General features: G+C 36.5%; 3 protein-coding genes and 2 long non-coding RNA genes across 14 annotated transcripts in view; 2 read left to right on the top strand and 3 right to left on the bottom strand.

Annotated features, from left to right (window-relative positions):
* Positions 1-411: 411 nt before the first annotated feature.
* Positions 412-2,247, bottom strand: LOC105672800 (uncharacterized). The gene is made up of 3 exons (XR_010888591.1): positions 2,095-2,247; positions 1,778-1,903; positions 412-1,450 (listed from the first exon to the last, which is right to left on the bottom strand). It is a non-coding gene; the product is annotated as an uncharacterized lncRNA (long non-coding RNA).
* Positions 2,248-5,808: 3,561 nt separating this feature from the next.
* LOC105671608 (uncharacterized) lies at positions 5,809-7,650 on the bottom strand. Of its 5 annotated transcripts, XR_010888589.1 has the most exons (5): positions 7,490-7,650; positions 7,173-7,298; positions 6,920-7,048; positions 6,668-6,845; positions 5,809-6,215 (listed from the first exon to the last, which is right to left on the bottom strand). It is a non-coding gene; the product is annotated as an uncharacterized lncRNA (long non-coding RNA). The 5 variants fall into 5 exon arrangements; XR_010888588.1 differs by lacking the exon at positions 6,920-7,048 and having other exon boundaries at positions 6,668-6,884; positions 7,490-7,649; XR_001100631.2 differs by lacking the exon at positions 6,920-7,048 and having other exon boundaries at positions 7,490-7,648.
* A 504-nt stretch (positions 7,651-8,154) lies between these two features.
* On the top strand, positions 8,155-9,475 carry ND-B17 (NADH dehydrogenase (ubiquinone) B17 subunit). The gene is made up of 4 exons (XM_012365991.2): positions 8,155-8,311; positions 8,705-8,966; positions 9,047-9,148; positions 9,236-9,475. The coding sequence occupies exons 1-4, from the start codon at positions 8,304-8,306 to the stop codon at positions 9,371-9,373; spliced, it is 510 nt and encodes a 169-aa protein (XP_012221414.1). The 5' UTR covers positions 8,155-8,303; the 3' UTR covers positions 9,374-9,475.
* A 422-nt stretch (positions 9,476-9,897) lies between these two features.
* LOC105671657 (exosome complex component Rrp42) lies at positions 9,898-12,207 on the top strand. The gene is made up of 6 exons (XM_012365990.2): positions 9,898-10,113; positions 10,700-10,899; positions 11,109-11,274; positions 11,341-11,535; positions 11,798-11,953; positions 12,037-12,207. The coding sequence occupies exons 1-6, from the start codon at positions 10,057-10,059 to the stop codon at positions 12,139-12,141; spliced, it is 879 nt and encodes a 292-aa protein (XP_012221413.1). The 5' UTR covers positions 9,898-10,056; the 3' UTR covers positions 12,142-12,207.
* Positions 11,101-27,843, bottom strand: part of PMCA (plasma membrane calcium-transporting ATPase 3) — an 80,230-nt gene continuing 63,487 nt past the window's right edge. For 4 of the 6 annotated variants that reach the window (XM_012365979.2, XM_012365981.2, XM_012365980.2 and 1 more), the window contains one exon: positions 12,549-23,324. In XM_012365979.2, coding sequence (XP_012221402.1) covers positions 23,103-23,324 — 222 coding nt within the window. In that variant the 3' untranslated portion in view covers positions 12,549-23,102. Of the gene's footprint in view, positions 12,423-12,548; positions 23,325-27,843 lie in introns of those variants that run through there. The other 2 variants (XM_067350141.1, XR_001100659.2) reach the window with 2 other exon arrangements.

Here is a 27,843-nt window from a genome sequence, read left to right on the forward strand (position 1 = left end):
ATGATCGACATATTGACACTGAACATTTGACATCATAAAAATGTAATTTATTTAACATTAAGTTATAATAGTCATAAATAATAAATAAAATTAGGAAATTCTAAGATTTTAATTCTTCTTGAAATTGTTTTCTATTTACCTTACATATTTGAGAAGCACATGAATCTTTTGCAATATGTTAAATATCTAAATATAAGAAAAGAATACAACACTTCTGTTGCATGTGTGTAATAATTCTAATAATAATTTAGCACAATTATGGTAATTCCATATAAGATATATTTTTTAAACAAAAAAATTTCAATAAACACGGTTTATGTTTTATTCAAATTATTATATGCTTTAATATTATTAAATTATTGTACGTAGTATTATATGCTCAATATAGTGAAAAAGATAAAAAATAATAAATTAAGAAGTATTTTCTTTTATTTACATATATATATTGCTACATATTTTACATATATATATATCCGTACATTTCATTTTATTACAGTCAATTATTGTAAAAATAAAACACTTTTACAAGTATTTTATAAAGACTTCACAGTCTTTCAATTAGTACTTCTATTTAAACTCATTACCAAACTATTCCGTAAACGTCACTCTGCCAGTATAGCCAGTTCCTCGCAAAAATTTTACATACTGCTGCATACTGTGTCCACATCTACGTTCGCATTCTACTTTATGTTCAAAATTATTTTTATTTCCATTACAACCCCTATATATAAAACTTTCACAGCGTCTCGTAATCTCATTATACCACCATCTCGGTAGATTTTCATCGCAAGAACCTTCGTTATACGGAAGAGCACACACTGTAAAAAATATACATTGTACAAAAACTTAAATCATACATATAGTAAACTATAAAAGCATATAGTAAACTGTAAAAACAATACATATCAATTTATATACAGTAAAACATCTATTCATTATGATAAAATTAAACTGATAACTTTGTATTTTTGCAATTTACGGCAATTTGTGATAATTAAATATATGCAATTAAATAACAATTTTAATTTTTTATATTATATGAAAAGTATTATAATAGCAAATATAATAAAAGATTACTGTGCGTCACTAGCGGATTCTGATGTCGATAACAGGGGGAGTTCTGACCTGCTTTAATGCATTTTTTACCAAGATTTTTTAAACGGATCCAGCAAAATTGATTTTTTTTAACTTGGAAGGGGGGGTTTAACCCCCCCTCCCCCAGGATCCGCCAGTGCTGTGCGTGTTCAATATGAGAATAATAAAACACTTACAAGTTTCTGTCAAAAGCTATTCTAGTTCTTTCTCTCATACTTATTGTTAGTGTCTCAAGCGTCAAAATACTGAAGGTAATAAATACGAATAACAAGTTTGTTTTGAAACTCATCTTTTTGTCTTGTTTGAATTTCTAGCAGTTACGACCAGTATATTGACCAATATGATATCTCTTTTTCTGAAAATTTTATTATCAATAATTATTATACGTACTGATCTGAAATTACAGAAATTTAATTTTAGTCATATCACCATATATAAAGATTAATGTTCTAACAAGTAAATCATAAAATCCAATCTGATTTATGTACACGATTATGTATGTACATACATGAATTTATATATAAGTTGTTTCAATAGATAACGTAATTCATCTATTCTCTACAATATAATTTTAAATCGTAAAATCAGCACTGTTCATTATTTATCACATGCATGCATATAGCACAAAAAAAAGAAATATAGCTTTGTAAAAGAAATATGAATAAGATTGTAAAATACTCACGACTTTTTCTTCGATACGTTTATTATGCAAAAAGAGTGCCGCAAAAAGAGTGCCGCAAAATTGATTGTGTCTATTAGTCTTATTTGTTTGAATAATTATTTGGTACCGTCACGATTAAAACATAAGCTAATCATAGTGTGAAAAATTTTTGCGTTATAGTTACGATGTGTGTATGAGTATAAAACACGAAAGAAATCATTGATGCATAAAATTTGCTTACAAAAAAGCAAAATTTAAATAACTTATATTAAATAATTTCAAGTCTAATTAAATAGTAAAATTTAATTTTATGATAAAGTTAATTGAAGGTTACTTACCAAGTTTTGATAGATTTCTTTTCCTAAGAAGAATCGAGTTCGATATAGTTAAATGTCCAAACAAATCGCGAGAAACGTTATTGTGATCGGCTAAACGACAACGGTATGAAGGATCGCGATCGATCCTTCGTCGATCCCGAAATCCCCGTTTTAGAATCGTAGAGCCTGCGCATTGTCTGCTAATAACGCGGGATGAGAGTGGGTGATAAATTGCGAATATCATCGTTGTGATATATCGTGTGGTAAGGCTTCGAAAGGACTAACAATAAAATTTTTTCACACTATGATTAGCTTATGTTTTAATTGCAACGATACCAAATAATTATTCGAACAAATAAAACTATAATAGACACAATCAATTTTGCGGCACCTTTTTGCATGGTAAACATATCAAAAAAAAAGGAAAAACAATGGGAATAAAAGGAGCAATTGAGCAATTTTTCTATAAGAACAGATTTTAAAGAAAATAACTATAAATGAGGTTATTTGCTAAGTAAACAGTAGTGACTATTTTTATGTAATAGCATTATTAATATTCATTAATTATGTAGAGTAATTAAAGAGTAATTTTTTATATTTTAACATAATTACTTTCATTTTATTTAAGCACCAACTTATTACTAATTAAATCTTTGCGCCTATTTGAAAAGATGAAGCTTTTTGCTCTTCATGGAAGATGGCGCGAAGTGAAACTTCCTACAATTTCTTTTATGTGTAGTAGGTGACATGTGTGATGTAACAGCAGCATTTAACCTTGCGTTCAACTAAAGAATTGGTGTTTATAAAATTCTAGGACTCGCTTAATTAACAGCAAAATCATGGCGCGGTATGATATCTTTTTAATTATATTTATCAAGTTTTATATTCTGTAATATATATCACAGAATGGAATAATAACATACATCAACAATAACAAATTTTGACATGTACTAATCTGGTGCATGTCATAGTTTTAATATGTTATAAAAATTCCTTAGTTTTCATTCTAAAAGAAAGTTTATATATATCACAGTAGATTAGCTTTATAATAAAATATTATTTATTTCTATAAATTTTTTTGTTATCCAAGAAACCAGGTAACTAATGTCCACACAATATAATCTTTTCATTACCAAATATATGGTAATGAGAACTAAATCATTTCATCCTAATTACCAAATATTTGGTAATGAGGACGAAGTGATTTGGTAATTATTACCAAATATTTGGTAATGAGGACGAAGTGATTTGGTAATTATTACCAAATATTTGGTAATGAGGACGAAGTGATTTCGTCCCAATTACCAAATATTTGGTAATGAAGACGAAGTGATTTCGTCCTAATTACCAAATATTTGGTAATGAGGACGAAGTGATTTGGTAATTATTACCAAATATTTGTTAATGAGGACGAAGTGATTTCGTCCCAATTACCAAATATTTGGTAATAAGGACGAAGTGATTTGGTAATTATTACCAAATATTTGGTAATGAGGACGAAGTGATTTCGTCCCAATTACCAAATATTTGGTAATAAGGACGAAGTGATTTGGTAATTATTACCAAATATTTGGTAATGAGGACGAAGTGATTTGGTAATTATTACCAAATATTTGGTAATGAGGACGAAGTGATTTCGTCCCAATTACCAAATATTTGGTAATGAATGACGAAGTGATTTCGTCCTAATTACCAAATATTTGGTAATGAGGACGAAGTGATTTGGTAATTATTACCAAATATTTGGTAATGAGGACGAAGTGATTTGGTAATTATTACCAAATATTTGGTAATGAGGACGAAGTGATTTCGTCCCAATTACCAAATATTTGGTAATAAGGACGAAGTGATTTGGTAATTATTACCAAATATTTGTTAATGAGGACGAAGTGATTTCGTCCCAATTACCAAATATTTGGTAATAAGGACGAAGTGATTTGGTAATTATTACCAAATATTTGGTAATGAGGACGAAGTGATTTCGTCCCAATTACCAAATATTTGGTAATAAGGACGAAGTGATTTGGTAATTATTACCAAATATTTGGTAATGAGGACGAAGTGATTTGGTAATTATTACCAAATATTTGGTAATGAGGACGAAGTGATTTCGTCCCAATTACCAAATATTTGGTAATAAGGACGAAGTGATTTGGTAATTATTACCAAATATTTGGTAATGAGGACAAAGTGATTTGGTAATTATTACCAAATATTTGGTAATGGGGACGAAGTGATTTGGTAATTATTACCAAATATTTGGTAATGGGGACGAAGTGATTTGGTAATTATTACCAAATATTTGGTAATGGGGACGAAGTGATTTGGTAATTATTACCAAATATTTGGTAATGGGGACGAAGTGATTTGGTAATTATTACCAAATATTTGGTAATGGGGACGATGTGATTTGGTAATGGGGAGAATCGAGGCTGCTGCCTTGCGAGAGCGGAGCTCTAGTTTACTTCTCAGTGACCTAAACGACACCACTCTAAAGAACACGCTGCTTTTGTGCCATTTTCTGCGCTGTTACTTGCGTCGCGCGCTTTGAAAGTCATTAAAGGAGGATGCTAACGACGAAAAATAAGTGCAATAATTACCTACAATAACAATTAACGTAACAAATAACATTCTATATCAAGTATTAGATCCAATAATAATTATTTGTGTATAATAAGCATAAACAATCAGCTATACTGCGGGCAATCATGGAAAATACGGCAGTTAATCGTTATATGCATATTACTAATTACTTCAATAATGGCATAAATATATCGTGTAATTCGGGAAACGTGTAATAGACTTAAAATTCGATAATATGCATAACATTGCATTTCATGATAAAGTTGCATAGTAAACAATAACTTGCATAAAGTTGTATAGTGTAATAAAGAACAACATATAGAAAAATATGACAAATTATATTTTAAAGTTGTTTTTCGAAAAGAAATATATCTTTTCACGAAAACGCACAAAAGAAGTGTAAAATAATTTTTCTCAATTCTGACAAATAAATACTAGTGTGATATAATAAAATTAGTTATTAATAACCTTATATAGAGTCAATACTGTGAAGAGCCTGTAACTTACCTACCTATACCCTTAGTTAATAGATGAGAATACTTGTAATTGATTTATGAAAGATGAAGTATCTGAATGACAAAATATACTGCGAGCAAATCATTAAATAAATAAATAAATGATATATCTACGACCAGAACGTGTGGATTTATTGTTCTCATTTATTGCAACATTTATTCACTGATTATGATTATATTTTATTATTATTTTATTTATATAATTATTATTCAATGTAGTATCTTTATGATCGACATATTGACACTGAACATTTGACATCATAAAAATGTAATTTATTTAACATTAAGTTATAATAGTCATAAATAATAAATAAAATTAGGAAATTCTAAGATTTTAATTCTTCTTGAAATTGTTTTCTATTTACCTTACATATTTGAGAAGCACATGAATCTTTTGCAATATGTTAAATATCTAAATATAAGAAAAGAATACAACACTTCTGTTGCATGTGTGTAATAATTCTAATAATAATTTAGCACAATTACGGTAATTCCATATAAGATATATTTTTTAAACAAAAAAATTTCAATAAACACGGTTTATGTTTTATTCAAATTATTATATGCTTTAATATTATTAAATTATTGTACGTAGTATTATATGCTCAATATAGTGAAAAAGATAAAAAATAATAAATTAAGAAGTATTTTCTTTTATTTACATATATATATTGCTACATATTTTACATATATATATATCCGTACATTTCATTTTATTACAGTCAATTATTGTAAAAATAAAACACTTTTACAAGTATTTTATAAAGACTTCACAGTCTTTCAATTAGTACTTCTATTTAAACTCATTACCAAACTATTCCGTAAACGTCACTCTGCCAGTATAGCCAGTTCCTCGCAAAAATTTTACATACTGCTGCATACTGTGTCCACATCTACGTTCGCATTCTACTTTATGTTCAAAATTATTTTTATTTCCATTACAACCCCTATATATAAAACTTTCACAGCGTCTCGTAATCTCATTATACCACCATCTCGGTAGATTTTCATCGCAAGAACCTTCGTTATACGGAAGAGCACACACTGTAAAAAATATACATTGTACAAAAACTTAAATCATACATATAGTAAACTAAAAGCATATAGTAAACCGTAAAAACAATACATATCAATTTATATACAGTAAAACATATATTTATTATGATAAAATTAAACTGATAACTTCGTATTTTTGCAATTTACGGCAATTTGTGATAATTATATATATCAATTAAATAACAATTTTAATTTTCTATATTACATGAAAAGTATTATAATAGCAAATATAATAAAAGATTACTGTGCGTCACTAGCGGATCCTGATGTCGATAATAGGGGGGGTTTTGACCTGCTTTAATGCATTTTTCACCAAGATTTTGTAAACGGATCCAGCAAAATTAATTTTTTTTAACTTGGAAGGAAGGGATTTAATCCCCCCCCCCCCCAGGATCCGCCAGTGCTGTGCGTGTTCAATATGAGAATAATAAAACACTTACAAGTTTCGTCAAAAGCTATTCTAGTTCTTTTTCTCATACTTATTGTTAGTGTCTCAAGCGTCAAAATACTGAAGGTAATAAGTACGAATAACAAGTTTGTTTTGAAACTCATCTTCTTGTCTTGTTTGAATTTCTAGCAGTTACAACCAGTATATTGACCAATATGATATCTCTTTTTCTGAAAATTTTATTATCAATAATTATTATACGTACTGATCTGAAATTACAGAAATTTAATTTTAGTCATATCACCATATATAAAGATTAATGTTCTAACAAGTAAATCATAAAATCCAATCTGATTTATGTACACGATTATGTATGTACATACATGAATTTATATATAAGTTGTTTCAATAGATAACGTAATTCATCTATTCTCTACAATATAATTTTAAATCGTAAAATCAGCACTGTTCATTATTTATCACATGCATGCATATAGCACAAAAAAAAGAAATATAGCTTTGTAAAAGAAATATGAATAAGATTGTAAAATACTCACGACTTTTTCTTCGATACGTTTATTATGCAAAAAGAGTGCCGCAAAAAGAGTGCCGCAAAATTGATTGTGTCTATTAGTCTTATTTGTTTGAATAATTATTTGGTACCGTCACGATTAAAACATAAGCTAATCATAGTGTGAAAAATTTTTGTGTTATAGTTACGATGCGTGTATGAGTATAAAACACGAAAGAAATCATTGATGCATAAAATTTGCTTACAAAAAAGCAAAATTTAAATAACTTATATTAAATAATTTCAAGTCTAATTAAATAGTAAAATTTAATTTTATGATAAAGTTAATTGAAGGTTACTTACCAAGTTTTGATAGATTTCTTTTCCTAAGAAGAATCGAGTTCGATATAGTTAAATGTTCAAACAAATCGCGAGAAACGTTATTGTGATCAGCTAAACGACAACGATATGAAGGATCGCGATCGATCCTTCGTCGATCCCGAAATCCCCGTTTTAGAATCGTAGAGCCTGCGCATTGTCTGCTAATAACGCGGGATGAGAGTGGGTGATAAATTGCGAATATCATTGTTGTGATATATCGTGTGGTAAGGCTTCAAAAGGACTAACAATGAAATTTTTCACACTATGATTAGCTTATGTTTTAATTGCGACGATTCCAAATAATTATTCGAACAAATAAAACTATAGACACAATCAATTTTGCGGCACCTTTTTGCATGATAAACATATCGAAGAAAAAGGAAAAACAATGGGAATAAAAGAAGCAATTGAGCAATTTTTCTATAATAACAGATTTTAAAGAAAATAACTATAAATAAGATTATTTGCTAAGTAAACAGTAGTGACTATTTTTATGTAATAACATTATTAATATTTATTAATTATGTAGAGCAATTAAAGAGTAATTTTTTATATTTTAACATAATTACTTTCATTTTATTTAAGCACCAACTTATTACTAATTAAATCTTTGCGCCTATTTGAGAAGATGAAGCTTTTCGCTCTTCATGGAAGATGGCGCGAAGTGAAACTTCCTACAATTTCTTTTATGTGTAGTAGGTGACATGTGTGATGTAACAGCAGCATTTAACCTTGCGTTCAACTAAAGAATTGGTGTTTATAAAATTCTAGGACTCGCTTAATTAACAGCAAAATCATGGCGCGGTATGATATCTTTTTAATTATATTTATCAAGTTTTATATTCTGTAATATATATCACAGAATGGAATAATAACATACATCAACAATAACAAATTTTGACATGTACTAATCTGGTGCATGTTATAGTTTTTATATGTTATGAAAATTCCTTAGTTTTCATTCTAAAAGAAAGTTTATCACAGTAGATTAGCTTTATAATAAAATATTATTTATTTCTATAAATTTTTTTGTTATCCAAGAAACCAGGTAACTAATGCCCACACAATATAATCTTTTCATTTTATTTTGACTATCTATTCATATTATTTAAAAAAGTGAAGGTTTATATGTTAGAGTTGTTTATTATTAGCCATAGTTTTACATGACTATCGTTAAAATTTAATTTGTTATTTCAGAGTACCAGAAGTTGTGAAAAATTTGGCCACAGATGGAGAGAGGCCCATGAACATAGAACGGCGTGTGGCCCGTGAGAGAGAACGGATGTTGGGAATGACAGACGAAGAGCGAGTTTGGAGAAAGAAATGGTTGGACGCTCAGAAACTTGCTCCAGAGGAGCCGATAATGCCAAAGGGTTATTACGAACAAATGTACAATCCAATCAGAAGATTTTACAAGGCGCCTATGAACAAGTTTCAAAATATGTTGGAGCCACTTATGGTAATGATGCAAACGTAACAAGAAGAATTCATTTAATAGCATTTCTGGTATATAAAAATAACTAATTTCTGTTTTTATAGGGTTATACGGCAGCATATGTGACTCGACATATTATATCAAAATCAGCGATGGGTCTTTTTGGAATTTATTGTATTTACTATCATCTGAAGTATAACAGAATGGTATGTTAATAGAAATCTCTATTTTCAACATATCAAATGAACTACTTTTATTATAAGACACTGTATATATTGTTTGATTTTCCTCAGAATTGGACGAGATACGGTGGATGGAAAATAACCGTGTCGAGACCAAAGATGTACTCAGATAATAAGGATCTGTCTGTTCTGTATAAAACAAAGGGTAATCAATTCTACGTGAATGGTTTTGACAAGTCTCCCATATAAATTTTTAAAACGCGCAATCTTTGTTATATAGTATTTAACATCAATAAATGTAATTAGAATAATAAATACGATGTTAATAAACATCATTAGTTATAAATACAACATTATCTATTTTCTGAAATTAAGCCAACATATTATTTTGACAAGAAATAAAACAGTCTACATTAAATTGCCATAAAATTTCTGAAATCAACATCATTTTGTAGAAGTAATGCAAATTAAATTTGTGTATGGTGGTACAAATTCAAAAATATTTTTTCTGCATATTTTATATTGATTTTTATCGTTAATAGATATTTTGGATTGTTTAGAGTTTTTTTAGAACTACACAGATTAAATTTAGTTTATAAATAAATAAGAAGTATTTATTGATTGTCAATAAAATTAATATTAAATCTATACCTCTACCTAAAATTATTTAGAAAAATAGAAACAGGAAAAAATATTTAATCAATATATAGTGTATTTATTTTTTTTACTATATAATCCTCAAAAGGAATGCTTAAAGGGAAGTATCCAGAAGTATCTCAAAAATATAACCTCTTTTCATAGTTCAAGATGGTTCAGCACGTGTTACTACGTTATGACGCTCTGTGTTTAGCGTCAAATATTCGTTGTCTATAACTGTTTAAATTAATATAAAATCAACGTATCTTCTTTCGCTAAAAATTAATCTCATCAGAATGGCTGAAACTCCTTTGAGTTTAGGCGAAAAGACATTTATTTTTCACGGAGTTGATGTAAGTAGGCTTGACAGTGATGCACATCCAATTGTTTTTGACAATCATTAATTTCGAAAGAATTTATGAATATTTCCAGTGCCTAAAATTGAACAAAATTTACTTTTTAACATTTTGGACCATTTTTTTCTTTAAAATATAATATTTTCATACATCATAGTAAAGTTCTAGGCATGCCAAATAATATGATATAAAATTCTAAAGTATAAAAAAAAGTAACAATAAAGTATACATATTAATGTTACAATATATATTTTATTTATTTTTACGCCTTAAAATCTCATGCCTTAGAATATCATGTCATTTGGTAAGCTTAAAACTTTATTGTAATGCATTAAAATCTTGTATCTTATTGTTAGAATTTTAGATTCTTTCTTTATTTATTTATTTATTTATTTTTTAAATATAAGATTTGAATACACATAGAGAAAATGTAAATTATAAATTGCTAGGCCTACCAATTTTTATAGTATAAGATCCAATCTAATATAATAAATGAAATATAAGTGCGTTTTAACATTGTAGATCATTTCTATAAAATTCTAGCATTTCTTATGCCTTATAATAATTAATATGTTACTTTCAGCTTGATCTCAGAAATGATGGTCGATCTAGGTGCCAGTATCGTTCACTTGAGATTGAAACCAGGCTGATGCAGCATGCGCATGGATCAGCCAGATTACGCATAGGCAATATCACGGATGTGTTAGTCGGTGTGAAACTAGAAATAGACACACCGTATGCCGAAAAACCAGAGGAAGGCAAATTGGATTTTTTTGTAGACTGGTATGCATTTCAGACTTGGATATACAAATATATAATGAGTACCTGTTATTATGAATAAAATTGATATTAAAAGAACTCATGCTTAACACTGTTTTAAAAACAGATATATATATTTAGTATAATTTTTATTCGTTTAATATATTATTTGACTTAATTGAATTTTATTTATCAATTAATATCCAGTATCACGTGTTTGTCATCTTTTTCAGCTCAGCTAATGCTACACCTGAGTTTGAAGGCAAAGGCGGAGATGATCTGGCAACTGAGATAAGCAACATTCTTTCCATGGCTTATCAGACACCGAGTGTTTTTGATCTGAGGCAGTTGTGTATATTACCGAATCAAAAATGTTGGAAAATGTACGTGGACATTTTGGTAAGTGTTTTCATATGACAAGGCACTGCTTAAAAAATTTACTTCATTGTACTTTTGTCCTTTCAGATTCTTCAATGCGGTGGAAATTTATTTGATGCTGTGGGCGCAGCTGTGAAGGCGGCACTGCATAACACTGAAATTCCCAAAGTGATTGCAGCAATGCTGGACGGTGGTACATCGGATATTCAGATATCGGATGACCTTTACGACTGTGTCAAACTGGATGTCACGAATTATCCGGTAATAGTGACAGTATGCAAGGTGTGTATTAATTCTGATTTTTTTTAAGTGTCTCTGTTCCTTGAATATTAAATTTATTGTCTTTGCTGTTTTAATATGCGTTTATCTAAAGAGACAAATTATTTAAACAGATATAAGATACTTGTGTAAAAATTATACGATTGCTCTTTGTTTTATTTTTACAATCTAAACTTTAATAATTGTCGCCGATTAAGATGCAATGTTTAACCAGTAGAAATCAGCTATTTGGTTGAAAAGGAATAATAACTCCTTTCTCGAACAGATTGGAGACAACTTCGTGATAGATCCAACGCTGGAAGAGGAGTCGTGCAGTGCCGCTGGTCTCGTCATGTCCGTGGCGCCGAACGGCAGGGTGACCTCTATGGTCAAGCTGGGATGCAGCAGCTTACTGCCCAACACCTTGATTAAGATGTTGCAAGTAATAACAATCGATTGATCGCTACATATCGCGTTTAAAGAATTATGCAGGCTGCAATCTGAATTTTCGATTTTACATTTTAGACGGGGAAGGATATCGGTCTCAAGCTAAATGAAGCTCTCATGAAAGGACTAAAAGAGGAAGATAAGCTCGGTCGATCAAAGCCCATATTCGGCTTTCTCAGATAATATGCGTATGATATGTGTTTGTAATGGACTCTAAAAAGTACAAATATATATTTTTTTTTAATTTCAGATTGGAAATCTCAATGCCGGTGTAATACTTTTCTTCTTTAATTGTAATTGCTAACGACGCAGCATTCCTCAAACTCCTTCCTGTCGCAGAATCCTTCCAGCACTGATTAAATCCTGCGGAGCTGGCAGCGGTGCACATACCACTGCATGTACTTTTATTAAATTATACGTTTTTTATGTTTGTTGCAAGCTCGCGGTACAGAACCGCTGCTGTCCTTAAAAAGAAGTATTCGTAAACGTATTACGAGCAGTGTGTGTATGTGTGTGTGTGTGTGTCTGTGTATATGTATGGTAGTAAAGCAATGAATTATTGAAATAATGATACCAGAACCACATAGATGTGGGTTTTAACTATGTACTATTATTTTTAATTCAATCATTGTCCCGTTGTCTAATCCGGGTAAGTACATAAAAATCCTTTAAAACCTCGAGAATTTCGAACTTCGAAGTTTTCCTTGTAGCAGCGCTCATTTGCCGACTTTGCGTGGCGTTCTTATTATTATTATTTTTTTTTTTCTTTTATACAGAAACGTTGCGGCGCGTTTCGTCCCAGCGACGCACAAAATATTTAGCAATTCATGCATTGCGAGCGAATCATCTTCGTTCGCTGTCGTCTACAATCGAATGCACAATAGTCAAAGTCGATAAATGACGCGCGTGCTCGCGATTGAAAATGGTTTGCTCAGCAAATATACAGAAAGTAACACTTTGTCGTCCACAAGAGTTAACATTGAGAAAAATAACTTCTTACACGATATTATTTCAATAGCATTTCTTTGTTTTTTTTCCTTTTTTTCTCTTTTTTTTCATGTTACGGTAGGATATCTTTACGACTGTATAAATATCCTCCATGAAGTCAGTTCGTTATATAATGAGCATTCGAAGGGGGGAAGGGGGGGTAAATTCGCACGAAGCTCGAGCTGTGATAACGAAATCGGTTCTTTTTTTTTCTTAACGATCCTTAAAGAGAGTGGCTATTACAATGATTATGTTGAAAGTAGTGCTGAAAGTAGTGAAAGATATCTTTCTTCTTTTTTAGTCTCTTATAAATATTCTGTTCTTATACACAGTATAGTATTTTGTTCTTCTTTCTTTTGCGAACCTGTTATAGTTTGTACAGAGGTCCTGGGTATAAGTAACTCTTACAAGATAATAGTTAGAATCGTTCTCTAGCGTGTAGTCGTGTGTGTAGTTACAAGTTTTCGTCATATATATATATATATATATATATATACTTATACATATATATATATGTATATCTAATATCATTGTTGCGCCCGAGCAATTTCTCGGACGACCGGTTTAGCTAGCGATGACACCGTCGAGCGACGTGTAGGAGCTTCTCTCTCTCACACACACACTCTCTCTGTCTCTCGTTCGCAGCTTAAAAACAATTCAACGTGGCGAGGATCGATAGATCGCATCTTCGCGCGGCCACCAACGCGAAATCACTCTCGCGTATAAAATGGCGTTGAAGATATGAGTGTCTGTCATTGCAGCGGTGTGCATTGCACGACACAATTAAGTCATAAATGGATTAATTTAAGTACGAGGCATTGATGAAGTCTTATGAACGAAATCTCGAGTTTTCAAAAATTACTCGCAAGACTTAAAAGACCGGTTGAAGATTCCGCAAGTTCGGGCATGCGTATAATCGTTCTGCAGAAAAATAGAAGAATCTCATCAATGTGAAATTCATTGCTCGATCTCAGAGAAGTTGACTTCAAACTCGCAATTTTCGATTTACAATGAAAAATATTTCTTTGTTTTATTAACTGCATTTATTAATTGTGGAGAGAACTTGCAACCTTATAAAATAAAGTTTCCTCTTATGCGCGAAATAAGAACGTTATTGAAAAAAAATTCTTTTTCTCCTAAAAAGTAAGTTGTTCGTGCACTTCCAAGAAAATGACTCAATTGCGCCGCTTACGAACGCATCCGAATTCGCGACTTGCAAGCACAGCTTGCGCGTTAGATCGATAGATCTTGTCGGAGATCTACGACGGAGGAGGAGCACTTACGTACACATATAAGTAACCGCGGGAATTTGTGTCCAAGATTATACCGTACTCGGCATTCTCTCGTCGCTTCTGTTACATTTTTACATTATCTACCGCGTCTCGGAGCTTGTTCAATAAATAACAAATAAGGATCGACAACTCGGAACACTATCTCATCTTTTCGTATTAATTACAAACTAAATCTTAAGCTACGCTAAGTGAACTCGCAGATGACTATCGTCGTCAAACACGTTGTGTTTATTAACACGTTGATTCCGCACGGAACTAGGATGTTTTGGCGGAACTGAAGAGCGTGGTGTCCCTGGAGAAATCAGACGACTTTTCGTTAAGTAGCGCCAGAGATCGCAACAACGCGATACGGCAATCAACGTGTCAATCGTCTACCGTTTTATAAATAGAAGCTTAGATGAACCTGAACCACGAATTAAAAGCGATTACTTGCATCGATCGCTTCATGAAGATCAATCGCTATCCTAAATCGCAATTTATCAACGATTATTATGAAATTATCAACGTAAGGATAATTATATATCGAGGAAAAAGTTACTTTTATTTATGTATACCGCGCGCATGTACATAGACATATATACAGAGTCTCTCGGGAATTGCGCGTTCTCTGGCATCGAAATGCAGTCGAATTTTTGCGAGTCGACTGAACTCTCTGGTCTTTTTGATTTGCAATATTAAATAATTCTGGCGCGAGTGGGCTTCTAAATAAATAACCGTCAAGATTCATCGAACGTTCATTGAACAACAAGATTTATGTATATTATAATGTATATGTACACACTCTCTCTCTTTCTCTCTCTCTCTCTCTCTCTCTCTCTCTCTCTCTCTCTCTCTCTCGCAAAGCCTGGTTCGCCAAAATCCTTTAATTTTCGACGTAGATAACGGCGTGATTAACGACGTCTCGAGACGACCGACTGTTTTCAAACGAGACGTGCGACTTCTGAGATACTCCATATATATACAAAATCACTCATTTTAATGAATGCCGTAAAATATCTCCTAAATTAAGCATTGACACGACACGCATTGTATCTTTCGCCCCAATAAAAGTATTATCTGGAAAAAAAAGGTGGATCGATCCAGAGACGAGAAATATTTTACCGCATTAATTATAACGGGACAACTGTTGTGTGTATATATATATAATTCATATTTATAATCGTATTTATATTTATATTTGCATTTGTGTTTGTATTTATATATATATATATTTTTTTTTTTATGTTCATATGTTCGTATGTTCATATATTTATATATTTATATGTTCATATTTATATTTGCATTTTTATCCATATTTATACTTATAATTAGTCTATGTATAATTCGCTATATTGTGTACAACAATGTCCGGGTAACCGTCGTTCGAGATGAAGAGACACACATTTCTCGTGTAATCTTCGCTTCCTATATCGTGAAAACTGGACCATCAAGAAATCGGTGCATTAAGAGTGATTTCAATTTTCTTGTGCGCATCTACCACGAGAAGAATTCGAAAATTAATCGGAAAATGAATGGCGATGGCGAACGACTACGAAGAAGAAGGAGAAGTCGATCGAAAGAGCGGAAGTGAGCGAAGCCAAAAGAGAAAAGAAACAAAAGCAAATAATCGATTCGTATTCGCTCGACAGCTATGAATAATCGTGTACTTTATTTATTTAACGTTCAATTAGACTTTCGCAAGTTCAAAATCCACAGTATATAATTCCTCTCATGTTATTTCTACTCCATTTTGTTTTTTTTTGTTTTTTTTCGATATCCGTATTATTACAAGTGTCGCTCTTCAATTGATTGCACGTCGTGGAGAAACAAATCCTCTTTTTTTTTTCTATTCTTTTTTTTTTAATTTTTTTTCGTCTTTATTATTAACTCTTGTCTTGCACTCGGCGAAACGTAATTGCAATAACTTCCCTAAAATTCATCACACTTTAACCGCAATAAATAATGTGTGTTACTCGCTTACTTAATTAATAAGTAGTTTTACAACCGGCGACTCTCGCTCTCTCGCCGCACGAGACGATCCCTCGCCAAATACCCCGCGAAATATACAAACAACAAAGTTTCCCGAGAGCTACAAACAGATCCTCAGCAATCGCACAGCGGGTATCCGTCACTCTGCAAAGAGCGCATACCGCGAATCACGTAGCGCGTGAACATCTCCGCCGTTCGCGCTTCCTGCCGCTAACAAGCTTTCTTACAGCTCTCTGTACAGCTAATCCTCCCTCCTCGCTAATCCTACCCATCTTTCTCCCTTTACTCTCGCTAACAAGCACCTGACGATTTGGAGTTGAAACAGCGATCGCGATTTTTTTCTCGATCGAAGCCGCTATGAATTACTACAGAGATGCTTATGTACATCTATACATATACATATATAAGTACGGTGTGAGGTATATATGTATATATGTACATGTACATTAGTTCGCGCCAAATTGAGCACGTCTGGAAAGAAATCGGTCGGTTCGGTACGGCCGTCTCGATAAACTCTCGTCGGATGCTCTCGCGATATATTGTTTCTTTTCTTCTCTGTTTATTTCCTTCAGCTGTCTTCGATCTCAAATCGCGAATCGACACCGCGGAAACGAGGTATGCGAAGTCGCACCAGGTGCGTAAGTACGCGCGTGGTTTGCTTTTGATACAATTAACGATACACACACGCAATGAAAAAAAAAAAAAAAAACAAATACCCGGCCCGCCGAGTAAACAATTAAACAATCGATACGATTAATAATATTGCACGGAGAAAAATCTACGCTACTCCTCAGTGTAACAAAACGATTATTAACATTTAATGAAGTGTGAAACCTTGTTATCGAGAGCATCGCTATATTATTCAAATTCCCCTTCATTATTTAAATTTATCATTTAATGATGTTGTCGATTTAACAATATTATTTATTAATATTATTTAAGCTCTCCCGAATTCACCCGCGCGCGTATTTACCGATCAAACGCCGGCGCAGGAGTTGATCGCTTACGGCAAATAAATTTTAAATTATGCGATTAATACTGTACAACATTAAGACTCCTCGTGATGACTTTCTCATCGATCGAAAAAGAATCGATTCTTACTCTTCTTCGTACGCTAAGACGGTAAGACGTGCAGCGAAAAAGAGATGCGTTTCAGACCGCGAAGGATCTGTTGTTCGCGGCGAAATCGAATTCTCGCGCTGTCTCACGAGACGAGCGTCGATCGACGAAAGTAACACACGACCGGCGCGTGTGAAATGGGATCCTGAGAGAATTGCATCCGTGTGTTCGCGATCGCGGGCGCGCGGTATTAACCCGTTGGCCCCCGGCAAGTCCGACGCAACGTGCCCGGGATTTACAACTATACTTTCTAGAGGGAAGCGTAACTAGATCTGTTTACGTACTTATAACGCGCTATTTACAAAGTCCGCCAGACAGGTTTTGTTCGAGCGAGCGAGCGAAAAGGAACATTTTTTTAACGAACGTCTGCTCGAGAGAAACGCAGCTCGGAAGAGATACACAGGACCATTATAATATTATGCAACAACGTGCGCAGCGCGCAAACGGCACCGGCGCCAGCCGGTGGACTCGCAACGATCTCGCTGCATTCGGAAGTGGAACTATGAGGAACACCCGTACGAACGACCGCCAACGGGCCAATACCGTCGCGAGGACACCTCGTCGACGCACCGATCGGTCTCCGTCGAATTCGAAAATCTCCCAACGAACATCCGAAAATGCATCGCTCGACGTTGCACCACGTTGAAACCCGGTTGCATCTCGGGCGGGGCTCGCAGTCGCGACGACTCATCTTCCGGATAGACTGTTGTACTAGTAAGGACGTGGAAATAAAAGGTCGACACGTTTGCAGCCCGAAAGAAGTCTTTGATCGTCTTTTTCTTCGCTAATATTTTCTCTTTTTTTTTTTTTTTTTTTTCAGAACAATTATCGGGCCGCAAAGTGCATTGACCGTATACGAGGATTGACGCCGCTCGACCCGAGATGCAACCGAATCCGAGGATCGGAGTAAACCGAGACCCGCGCATCCGTGGTCCGCACACGCACATTTGAATATAATTAACAATATCGTCTATGTATAATATCTGAGGACACGCGCGTGCGGACGACGGCGACGAGTCGACTTTAAATATATATATATAATATATATTTCGATATCGGTCATCTCAAACGACGTCGGGTACATTGACGATATTTTGCATTTTTTTTTTTTTTTCTTGTCCGAAAGCCTACCGAAAGTGAGAAGGTGAAGAAGTGAAAACACGCTGATATTAGAACTTCCCAGCAGCTCTGGCGGATTTACAAGGCTCGGAACCGGTGAGAGAATAGTTCGCTTATACAAATAAAACCTTAGTATGTATATATCGACACACACGGACAAGAATATAAACTTTGCGGCGCGAGACTGTCTGGTCGACGCTGTTCTTCGCGTCGGGTCAGCTGTGCGACTCGCAGGGAAGCCTCGATTTTAAACGTTAACTCTAACGACAGAATCGATCTAGAACGAATGTTTTTCTCAATTTTCTCAAACGCCAAGATAATCTCTAATAATTCTTTTTCTCTTTTCCTTCATTAATCGTAAATCAAGCTCTTTCATCGTTCTCTGCTAATCAAAAAGCGACTAGTTATAAATAAACACTTTCTTTGTTAGATTCATAATCTGCGATATATATAAGTTCTATTTTTTTACCAAGTTCTTATTTTTCCAAGATTTTAACTCAAGATTTAATAAACAAAGTATGTTTTTTTTTTTTTTTTAATAAAAATACTAAGAAAATGGTTTCTTGTAAGATTTTTGTCGAGAGAAAAGCCACTCCAAAGTTTGTCGAAGAGCTCCGTTGTTAAAGTTAAAGTTCGAGGATTCCGGGGTAACAACCTGCACACACTCTTTCAGCCGGGATCGTCCCGTGAAACGACCCTCGAGCTATCGCAGCACAAGTCGTCCGTCTTCGTTAGTTGAACCGCGTTAAGACGTAATCGTCGGAGGTACAGCTACGCGATACTTCTTTTTATATATATATATAAATTATATATATATATATATATTTATATATATATATAAAAAGATAAATATATATATATATCTTTTAAATACACTGCGCGAGAGAAATGCGTTTTCAAGTACATAGATACAATATAAGAACCGCGTTAATGGCGCATAAAAATATTCTCGATGCTCCTCTCGGTTAATAAGGGACGGGATGACTCGCGCGACACTTTGCCGATGATGAGTGAAGAAGGAAACGGAAACGAAGTAGAGTATGACGAGATGACGCGATCGCGAATGACAACGATGGCGGAAATACGTGTGTGTGTGTGTGTGTGTGTATAGATGTGTGTTTTAAAAGTGTACGTGTGTGTATCAAGGATATGAGGGATATTTGATCTCGAGTCACAATCGAGCATCGACTCTCTCTCTTTTCTCGAAGACACGGAGTCCTTATCACATCTAATTCTGCACCAAAAAGAAATCGAACAATCAACGATCAAAGCTAGAAGCAACAAATCACGAAAATATGATCGTTCGGACTAGCTCTACATCGTTATTTTCGGGAGATTCGCTTTACCAAAACCTAAAATCAATAGCGATAATCAAAAGCCCGCGTCAGTTTTGTGCATACCTAAGCGCGAAATGAGAAAAAAACTATTCGCGAACAGAAGCGTAATCGCGGCCTGAAACAAAAATCGCCAAGATTGGAGTACGTCGATGAGTATGTTGACGGCGAATTGAATTAAGACGAGCACGACAAGATGGGGAAGAGAATGACATCGTGAGAAGGTAAAGGTAGAGAGGACGAACGGTAACGATAATGGCAATGACGGTGCTTGTTCGGGAGTGTAATTATGGCCGTGCTTGCGTGTGTAGATTCGAAAATGTATCCGCGTGTGTGTGTGTTTGTGTGTCTGTGTGTATGTGTGTGTGTGTGTGTGTAACACAAAGGTATACGTAACAACAGCGCGTCTTTATTATTTGGCAGTGTAAGGCATATAGAGTGCTTAAGACTAGAACAAGGTGCAGTAAATAGGCCTCTTAAAGCCTGGTTTTTTTTTCTTATTTTTTTTTTCCTTTTTTTCAAACGAAGTTCCTATCATATAATATTATACGGACCTAAAGAGAACTCTGCTTTACTTAAACTCTGCTTTTTCTCATTTTCATCGTTAATCCTCGTAAATGTGACCGATGACGGCGTAATAACTTGACTTTGGGTACTTCGAAGACTCGAAAACATTTTCCCTTCTTTTTCATTTTCTTTACTTAACGTACTTCTGTGTGATCCTGCCGTTTTACCATTTCTTTTCCTCCTCTCTACATTCGGCGTATTTCTCCTCCTTTCTCTCTCTCTCTCTCTCTCTCTCTCTCTCTCTCTCTCTCTCTCTCTCTCTCTCTCTCTCTCTCTCTCTCTCTCTCTCTCTCTCTCATTTTCTCCCTCATTCTCTCTCTCTCTTTCGCTCTTTCTTTCTCTCTCTCTCTCTCCACTATCACGAAAGGGCGCCTGAGAAACGAACAGAAGCTAAAACTACAAAATACGGCTACTGACTTCATGGAGATGTGACTTCGTACACACGTTTACACGCTAATCTCTATCATTTGGCAGCGGTCTTGCACTTAAAAACGTAAAACTTACACGACGAAGTATAATAAACCTATATTGCCAAAGTTTACGCCGCGGGGTCCGGTGGCGGTTCTCGATTATAATCGCGTAATCGAGCGATCGCGAAATCTACCCCTCCCCTCCCGCCCCCTCTGCCTTTCTTTCATCCCTGTTTCCTTCCGCGCGTACTTTTTATTTCGTCCTTCGCTCTCGCGCAACGTGAAGAAACGCATTTCATCGCAATCACGAGATACGGATTATCTCTCTCTGACTCTCTCTCTCTCTCTCTCTCTCTCTCTCTGCGTGATATATATTTATATAATTATATTTATATATATATATTTCTTTACGTGGCGTATATATATATGTATAAACATATACATACATACGCGCCTCGTACACGTGGAATCGATAGAATCCTGAGAATAACATCGTAGTCACAGGATGAACGAGAGTTTCTTTTCTGTTTTTTTTTTTTTTTTTTTTTTTCCTTTTCCGTTTTAATCTGCACCGGCGTACCCAAGAGAGGGTGAAACTACTCCTCTTCCGTTTAGGTCGCTTTAGGTCCCTCGGCGATGAAGCGATTGTAACGATTAGTCGGTTAAACGCGATTCGTATCTTCGATCGTAAGTATTATCGCCCGCTCGCGTGTGTCCGTCCCATTTTCCCGATCTCTGCGGAGATGCACGTGCGTCCTCCGTGCGCAACCGTCGTTCCGTCTTTTATCTTCGATTTTTTGTTCGCTATATAAATATATCGCTAAAGCACGTGTGCAGCGCGGTGTGATTACTGTCTTTACTGTCAGGATCGTCGTATCGATTTAAGCGTAATATAATGGCAATGTCGTGGCGATCGATTCCGTAATCTACGACCTTTTCGGCAAAGAAGAAGAATTTGCGGTGCGACTTCTCGTAACATTTCCCCCGCCGTCCCTTTCTCTTCCCCGACCTCTAGAATTACGCCTTTTCTCGTACGTTACAACGCTAACGCTAGGAAACAAATTGCATTCACACACACCTGTTCTTCGCTTCTGTCCTCCTTCCACGGACTCTCTTCTTTTGGTAAGGCACCCCCAGAGTATATTCTCACGGAAGTATTAGAGTAATACAAACTAGTGACTAGATCATCCTTAAGTCGCGCGCAAGAGAGAGATCGGGAGAGCGACAAAGGGAAAGAGAAAGAATCGCGAAGGGAGAGAAGAGAAGGAGAAGGTAACTTCTCAGAGAAGGAGAGAAAAGAAAGGGGTGAAAGGGTGGTCATCGGAAAAATATTTCGACACGAAAAGAAAGGCGGAGAGAGAAAGAGAGAGAGAAAGGGAGAAAGAACGAAAAAAAAGTTCTGAGAGAGAGAAAGAGATTGTCCTTCGCGGCGAAGGAAAAACAAGAGAACCAGAAATTGAAGGAAGAAGCAGCGCGAAGGGATAAAGAATTTTTTGGAAAAAAAACAAAAAAAACGGGGTACTAACTATATCTACATTTAAACGTTTTGAATCTCGACTCTTTCTCTTTTTCTCTTTCTCTCCCCCTCTCCCTGTCCCTGATTTCTGTGTCCTTTTCTTTCCTCCTCTTTTTTTCTACCCTTCCGCGTCCCCCCTCATGCGGTCGTCGTCGCGCTTCTTCCACACAGCGGTGCGTCAAGGAACGAAAGGTGACTTCGACAAACACGCGCACACACACACACACACACGCGCGCGCACACGATAAGAGAGAGAGAAAAAACACGAAGAAAATAGAAACAAAAAAAAAAAAAAGAGACGCAAGAGACGGTGGTACGGTGAAGAAACGTAAGGGGAGGCGCGCGTATAACAACGAAACTGCGTATAGGAGGCAGTGGTGCGTTACTTTGGTAATATTTGTAATTGATGCTTCGCACGGATCCAGCGGGGGTCGTTTCTCGCTCGCGAAGACGAAGGGGGGACCGTCCCCCCGTTCCTCCCGACCACGACGCGACCCCCGGTTCGCCGCGCGCCGTTTTTCTTCCATCGGACTCAGGAACCCCTCGCTCTGCTCCTTCTCTCTCCCCGTACCGCCCCCCTCCCTCTCTCTCCTATACACTTTCTCACGGTCCCCCCTCTCGTCCTGCGAGCCCCCTGCTCTCTCTCTGTGAGCGACCGACGGCCACGGAGAGACGACGAGCGCGAGAGGGTGGCGAAGACGTCGTCGTCGCCGTCGCCGTCGTCGTCGTCGTCGTCGTCGTCGTCGTCGTCGTCGTCGGCGTGCTCGTAGTACTGGTAGTTGTGATAGTAGTAGTAGTAGGCGTCGCTACTGACGACGCGGCGGCGTCGTCTCTAAACGGCAGTCTCGGTGTGACTGTGACTCGAGAGCCTCTCGACGTCGATCTCCGGTATGGTGAGCTCGTCCGGTATGTTGTCGGCGTACTCGATGCTGCTCGTCTGCGAGAGTCGCTTGCTCAGGGACGATTGCTTCCTCAGTACCTCCGCCAGGGTGGTGCTGCTGTGCTCGCCGTAGCGCGTGTCTAGGCCCTGCCGAAATGCGTTCACTACGCGGATCTGCAAATTGGAAAGCCGATACACGGTCAGATCGGTCTGGTCTCATCGGGGCGGATCGGCGGCGATCGGCGATATGCGGGGTAAGCGGTCACCGTCGTCGCCGATTTTCGAGAGAGAGATATATATCGAATATATGACAGGCACACGCAACAGCAAGTTGCAGGCTGCCGACACACGCACTCGAGATAGAGAGGAGACGTTCAGGCGAAATTCATAACGCCGCGAGACACTGTGTATATATATATAATGTGTGTGTACATATATACATATACACAATGAATGTACGTATATAAATGCCGCAAAACTGTCGCCCTTATGCCTCATCGAGCGTACTCCTCCACCACTTTCGAGTCAATTTTTCTTGAGAGTTTTAATTCTTTTTTAATGCTTCAATTCGATCCTTAGATAATTGAAGTGAAAAATCTGTGAACTCGGTGAGAATTTAATTTTCAAACACTCTATCGAGATATTGAGATGTTAAATATCTTTGTAATTTTCGAAGAATTTTCTCACGAAAAGATCGACTCCAAACTCGTCGAGGAAACTATCGTTAAGGAATAACGCGCCAGTTTTGGGACACCCTCTGCAAATATTTAATATGTATAGCAACAGCGGAGGAATGGAATCGGAGGATGAATCGGATCTGGAGTGAAAAATTCGCTTACCGATTTCATTATAAATTTACCTTTCCAGTTCGTGCTGAACGATTGCCTAGATTCAATCTGGAAAGTGATTCATTATTGCGTCCAATCAGCGAATTTTTTTTCTCTTTTACTGTCATTTGATTCATCTCCATGCGCGCTTTCCATCCCGCCATTTGAGATATGTAAATACGTAAACAAGACAGAAAGCAGCGATGCCACAAGATGTTACAAGAACTAGCGGGGCTTGGATCGCCTTGCGTGGGGCAAGGCGTTTTTAAAAGAACACAAAGTTCGGAGCAGCTGCGTCGGTATGGCTGACAGGAGAGAGTGGTTCGTGGGGAGGTTGCGCATGAGGAACTTAGCAGATTTTTCGGCATACTTACTTCGGTAGAACGAGAGGAGCGTTCTTCGAGCGTGATTCTCCGATCGTGTGTGAGAGAGGCTTAGCTAAAGATACTTAACACATTGAGGACGGGCGATGCTGTGGCAAATACGGCGGTCTTTCCACTAAACGCGAACTTAAACTTGCTCGAGTGATACTTGCTGTTAGATTTCGCGCGAATAACCGTTCTTAAGCACGTTTATACGCGGATATTCTGTATACGATTATAGTCTGTAGAAAAAAAAATGTGTACAGTGCGTATTTGTTGTAATTCTGTCGCGTGTGTATTGGTGAGATTTTTAATTTTAATATATTTTGTTTTTTCAATTCATAACGCGCGATTGTCTTACCTTCTTTTTCATAATTACATTTTACGTATATTACCTTCACATTTTGTTTAAAATATGCAAAATAAACTCTATTTGTCCCGTCCGCAAAATGTTAAGGCCGCAAAATACCGTGTATCACTCTTCTAGCATCAATTTTGATAACTTGAATTCGCTGTAATCTGGACAAGAGCTCAGCAAATGTGGAAATCGCAAGTAAATATGTAATTGATTTGTTCTTGGCGAGAAATTGGATCTCTCTCAATGAGATTAGATTGAACGACGGGGGTAATCGTTCGCCAGCAGTTAGCTGTACAAATCTATAATTAATTAATTAATTAATTAATTAATTAAATGATTACATGCTATTGCATGCCAAATTCAACGAGTCACATGGAGGCTAAATATCATAAGCTCACAGCGTCTAATAATTTTCATAAAGAATGAAGCATAGAAATAAATAAAAAAATTTTAAATTTGTTTCATATTAAAATTTTCCCCGAGAAAAAATTGACTGATCAGAAAACACACTTTTGCCGATTTGCCACCTTTGCAAACTCATTTAGTTAGTAATGTTTGTTGAGTTTGTTCCGCTTCTACTCGAGCACCTCGCAGTTCGAGTAAACGAATGCGGCCTGCAAAGAAGATGCGCCGTGCGTACCGACGTCGCCGCTCAGCAACTATGCTTGCAACTTGCCGCGCAACACCGCATGCATCGACACTAGAGTCATCAGAGAGGCAGAAAAAAATTATTAAAAAAAAAAAGAAACAGACGAAGATATATCGAGTCTCGGCATTCTATCTCTGTGTGTTGTCGACGGCTTGAAGAAACGAAGCTGCTGCTAGTCGAGTACGAGATGGAAAAGAAAAAAAAAGAAAAATGATTGCGCTTTGTTTCATATATATATGCGAACGCGATAGATCGCCAAGCTGTGTCACGTAACTGGCACATGCGCCAATGATTTACAGTTTTGATCACGATGATCGAGAAGCGTCACGCGCGTGATCCGCGTCGCGCATCCGGCGACGAGTTCCCAGCGTCCGGTGCGACTTCCTTCGAAGTTATTATCGAAAATTTGTTATGCAATTTTGCTAAAATTGTAGAAATTAAATTGAATTGATGCAAGCTTTTACAATCGTCAAAATTTCAAATTTTCTCCGAAGATTAGGAATTTATCTTCGTAAAATAAATTTCCATTATTTTTTTAGATAAATATTTGCAACCATCATCGGAAAGACTGCCCCAAGGAAGTCATCGCAAAGCTGGTCGTGAGGCCGAAGAACGCGGGACGAATCGATGCGCGGGATTTGTGCGGTCATACAGAGTGCGTTTTCTGTTTCTCTCGTAGCGTCGGAGAAACCTTAATTTTCAGAAAGGTAGAGAGAGAAAGAGAGACAGAGAAAAGCGTAGATACAGAACAGATAGACAGACAGAGAGACAGACAGTAAGGCAGAAGAAGCGAAAGGAGAGGAGAGCGAGTGAGCAAGAAAAGAACCTGGATTTCCAAGGCTGGGAAAGCTCCTCGTGTCAACTTCTTCCAGAGAAAAGTGATAGGATGCTGTGATTCGCGTTCGTAGCGAATCTTCAAAGCCTCGAGAGTCTTTAGATTCAGTCGTTATCCTTCGTTAATTCGCACCGAGAGTCGAAACCGACATAATCTCGACAAGCTGAATCTTCAATGAACAGCTGCGGAAAAATCATCGCGTCTTTTCCATCGCGAATGAAACGTGACATTGAGATTTTCGCTCGGCGAGATTACACCCTTGATCTCCGATCCGAATCAACAATCATTGAATTTTGCACGATGGCTGATCAGTAACGCGCTTTCCGCGTCGCAAATATTATCCGCCGCGTATGCGGCTGATCATCGCTGTGATTTTCTACTGCAACCGGCCCGCGTCCGGCCATCGTGAAGAATGTCTACTTTAATCGGAACCAATCGCGTAAATTCATCGCGAGAATTTTCTACTTGTAAAAATACAACGCTCGAGCGATCAAAACGTTGATATTTTTTCACTGCGACAGTGGAAAGCATCCGTGACTGGTCAGACAAATACGGCACAAGGAATCGCGTGAACGATCAACGGAGCGAATGATGCGAAACGCAAAGGATCGCTGAGAAAAAGCTCTGATCTTACCTTTTTAGCTCCACCCTGTATATACACATTTATTTTTAATGAGAAACGACAGTGTCGCGAGCTAATCGAAAGTTCGCGATTTTAAAGCAGGCTTCGCGGTTTGATAAAAAAAAAAATCCAGAGTGGCAGATGTGTGTCGTCCTAAGCGACGCAGCGGGATGTTGCCAGACTGTGATGGACATTTCTCGTCTCTCTGTCGGGAAGAACTAGTTATCAATTAAAACTTCTCTCTAAAATCTCCTTCACATCAAGAGAACAATCTTACCGTTCGATGATTTATCTTATATTAAAGATTATTTTCTATCATGATCGTCTCGCGCATGGCAAACCGTGTTTGCTGAACGCGAGAGCTTTCGACAACAAATCTGGCAACATACGTGTCATCGAGATGCTAGAAAGAAACAAGATGCACTCTGTATGGTTGTCAACGGTTTTTTTTTCACGTACGTGAACAAGAGAGAGTGTATGCACAGCAGATATCACAGGCCACAAGTCATTAACAAAAAAAAAAAAAAAACGAAAAACACACGTCAACACACGAGGCAAGCAACGCGAGGAACAGAAATATCGAGCATCACACGCAACGGTGAGAGACAGGTCGTCAATCACGAGAAAGAAAGAGCCAAAAAAAAAAAGAGAAAAAAAATGGCGAAAGGATTCAGGCTGCGATTCGGCTGCATGCATTCGACGAGATCGCGCGCCCGGCAAACGCTATCTCGCTAGAGTGACGACGACTACCGTTCCTTTCTTTTTTTTTTTTTCCACAAAGAGCCACCTTACGGTCGACAGCGGCGGGGACGAGGGGATGCGAAAGTGAGACCCTCCACTGTCTTTCGTTTGCTCGCTCATTCTTCCCTCCTTTCTTGCCCTCCTTTCGGCCGGCCGGGTCGCTGGCGCGTTCGCACGCACTGGTGTGGCTACGCGCGATTCTGTCTCTCGCCCGGTCTGACAGGCGCGATGTTAAGTATCGCCAACACACACAACATTCAGGAGAGAGATACTTACGCGATGCCGAAGTACGTGGCCGC

The sequence above is a fragment of the Linepithema humile genome, chromosome 2, assembly GCF_040581485.1.
Source record: "Linepithema humile isolate Giens D197 chromosome 2, Lhum_UNIL_v1.0, whole genome shotgun sequence".
NCBI lineage: Eukaryota > Metazoa > Arthropoda > Insecta > Hymenoptera > Formicidae > Linepithema > Linepithema humile.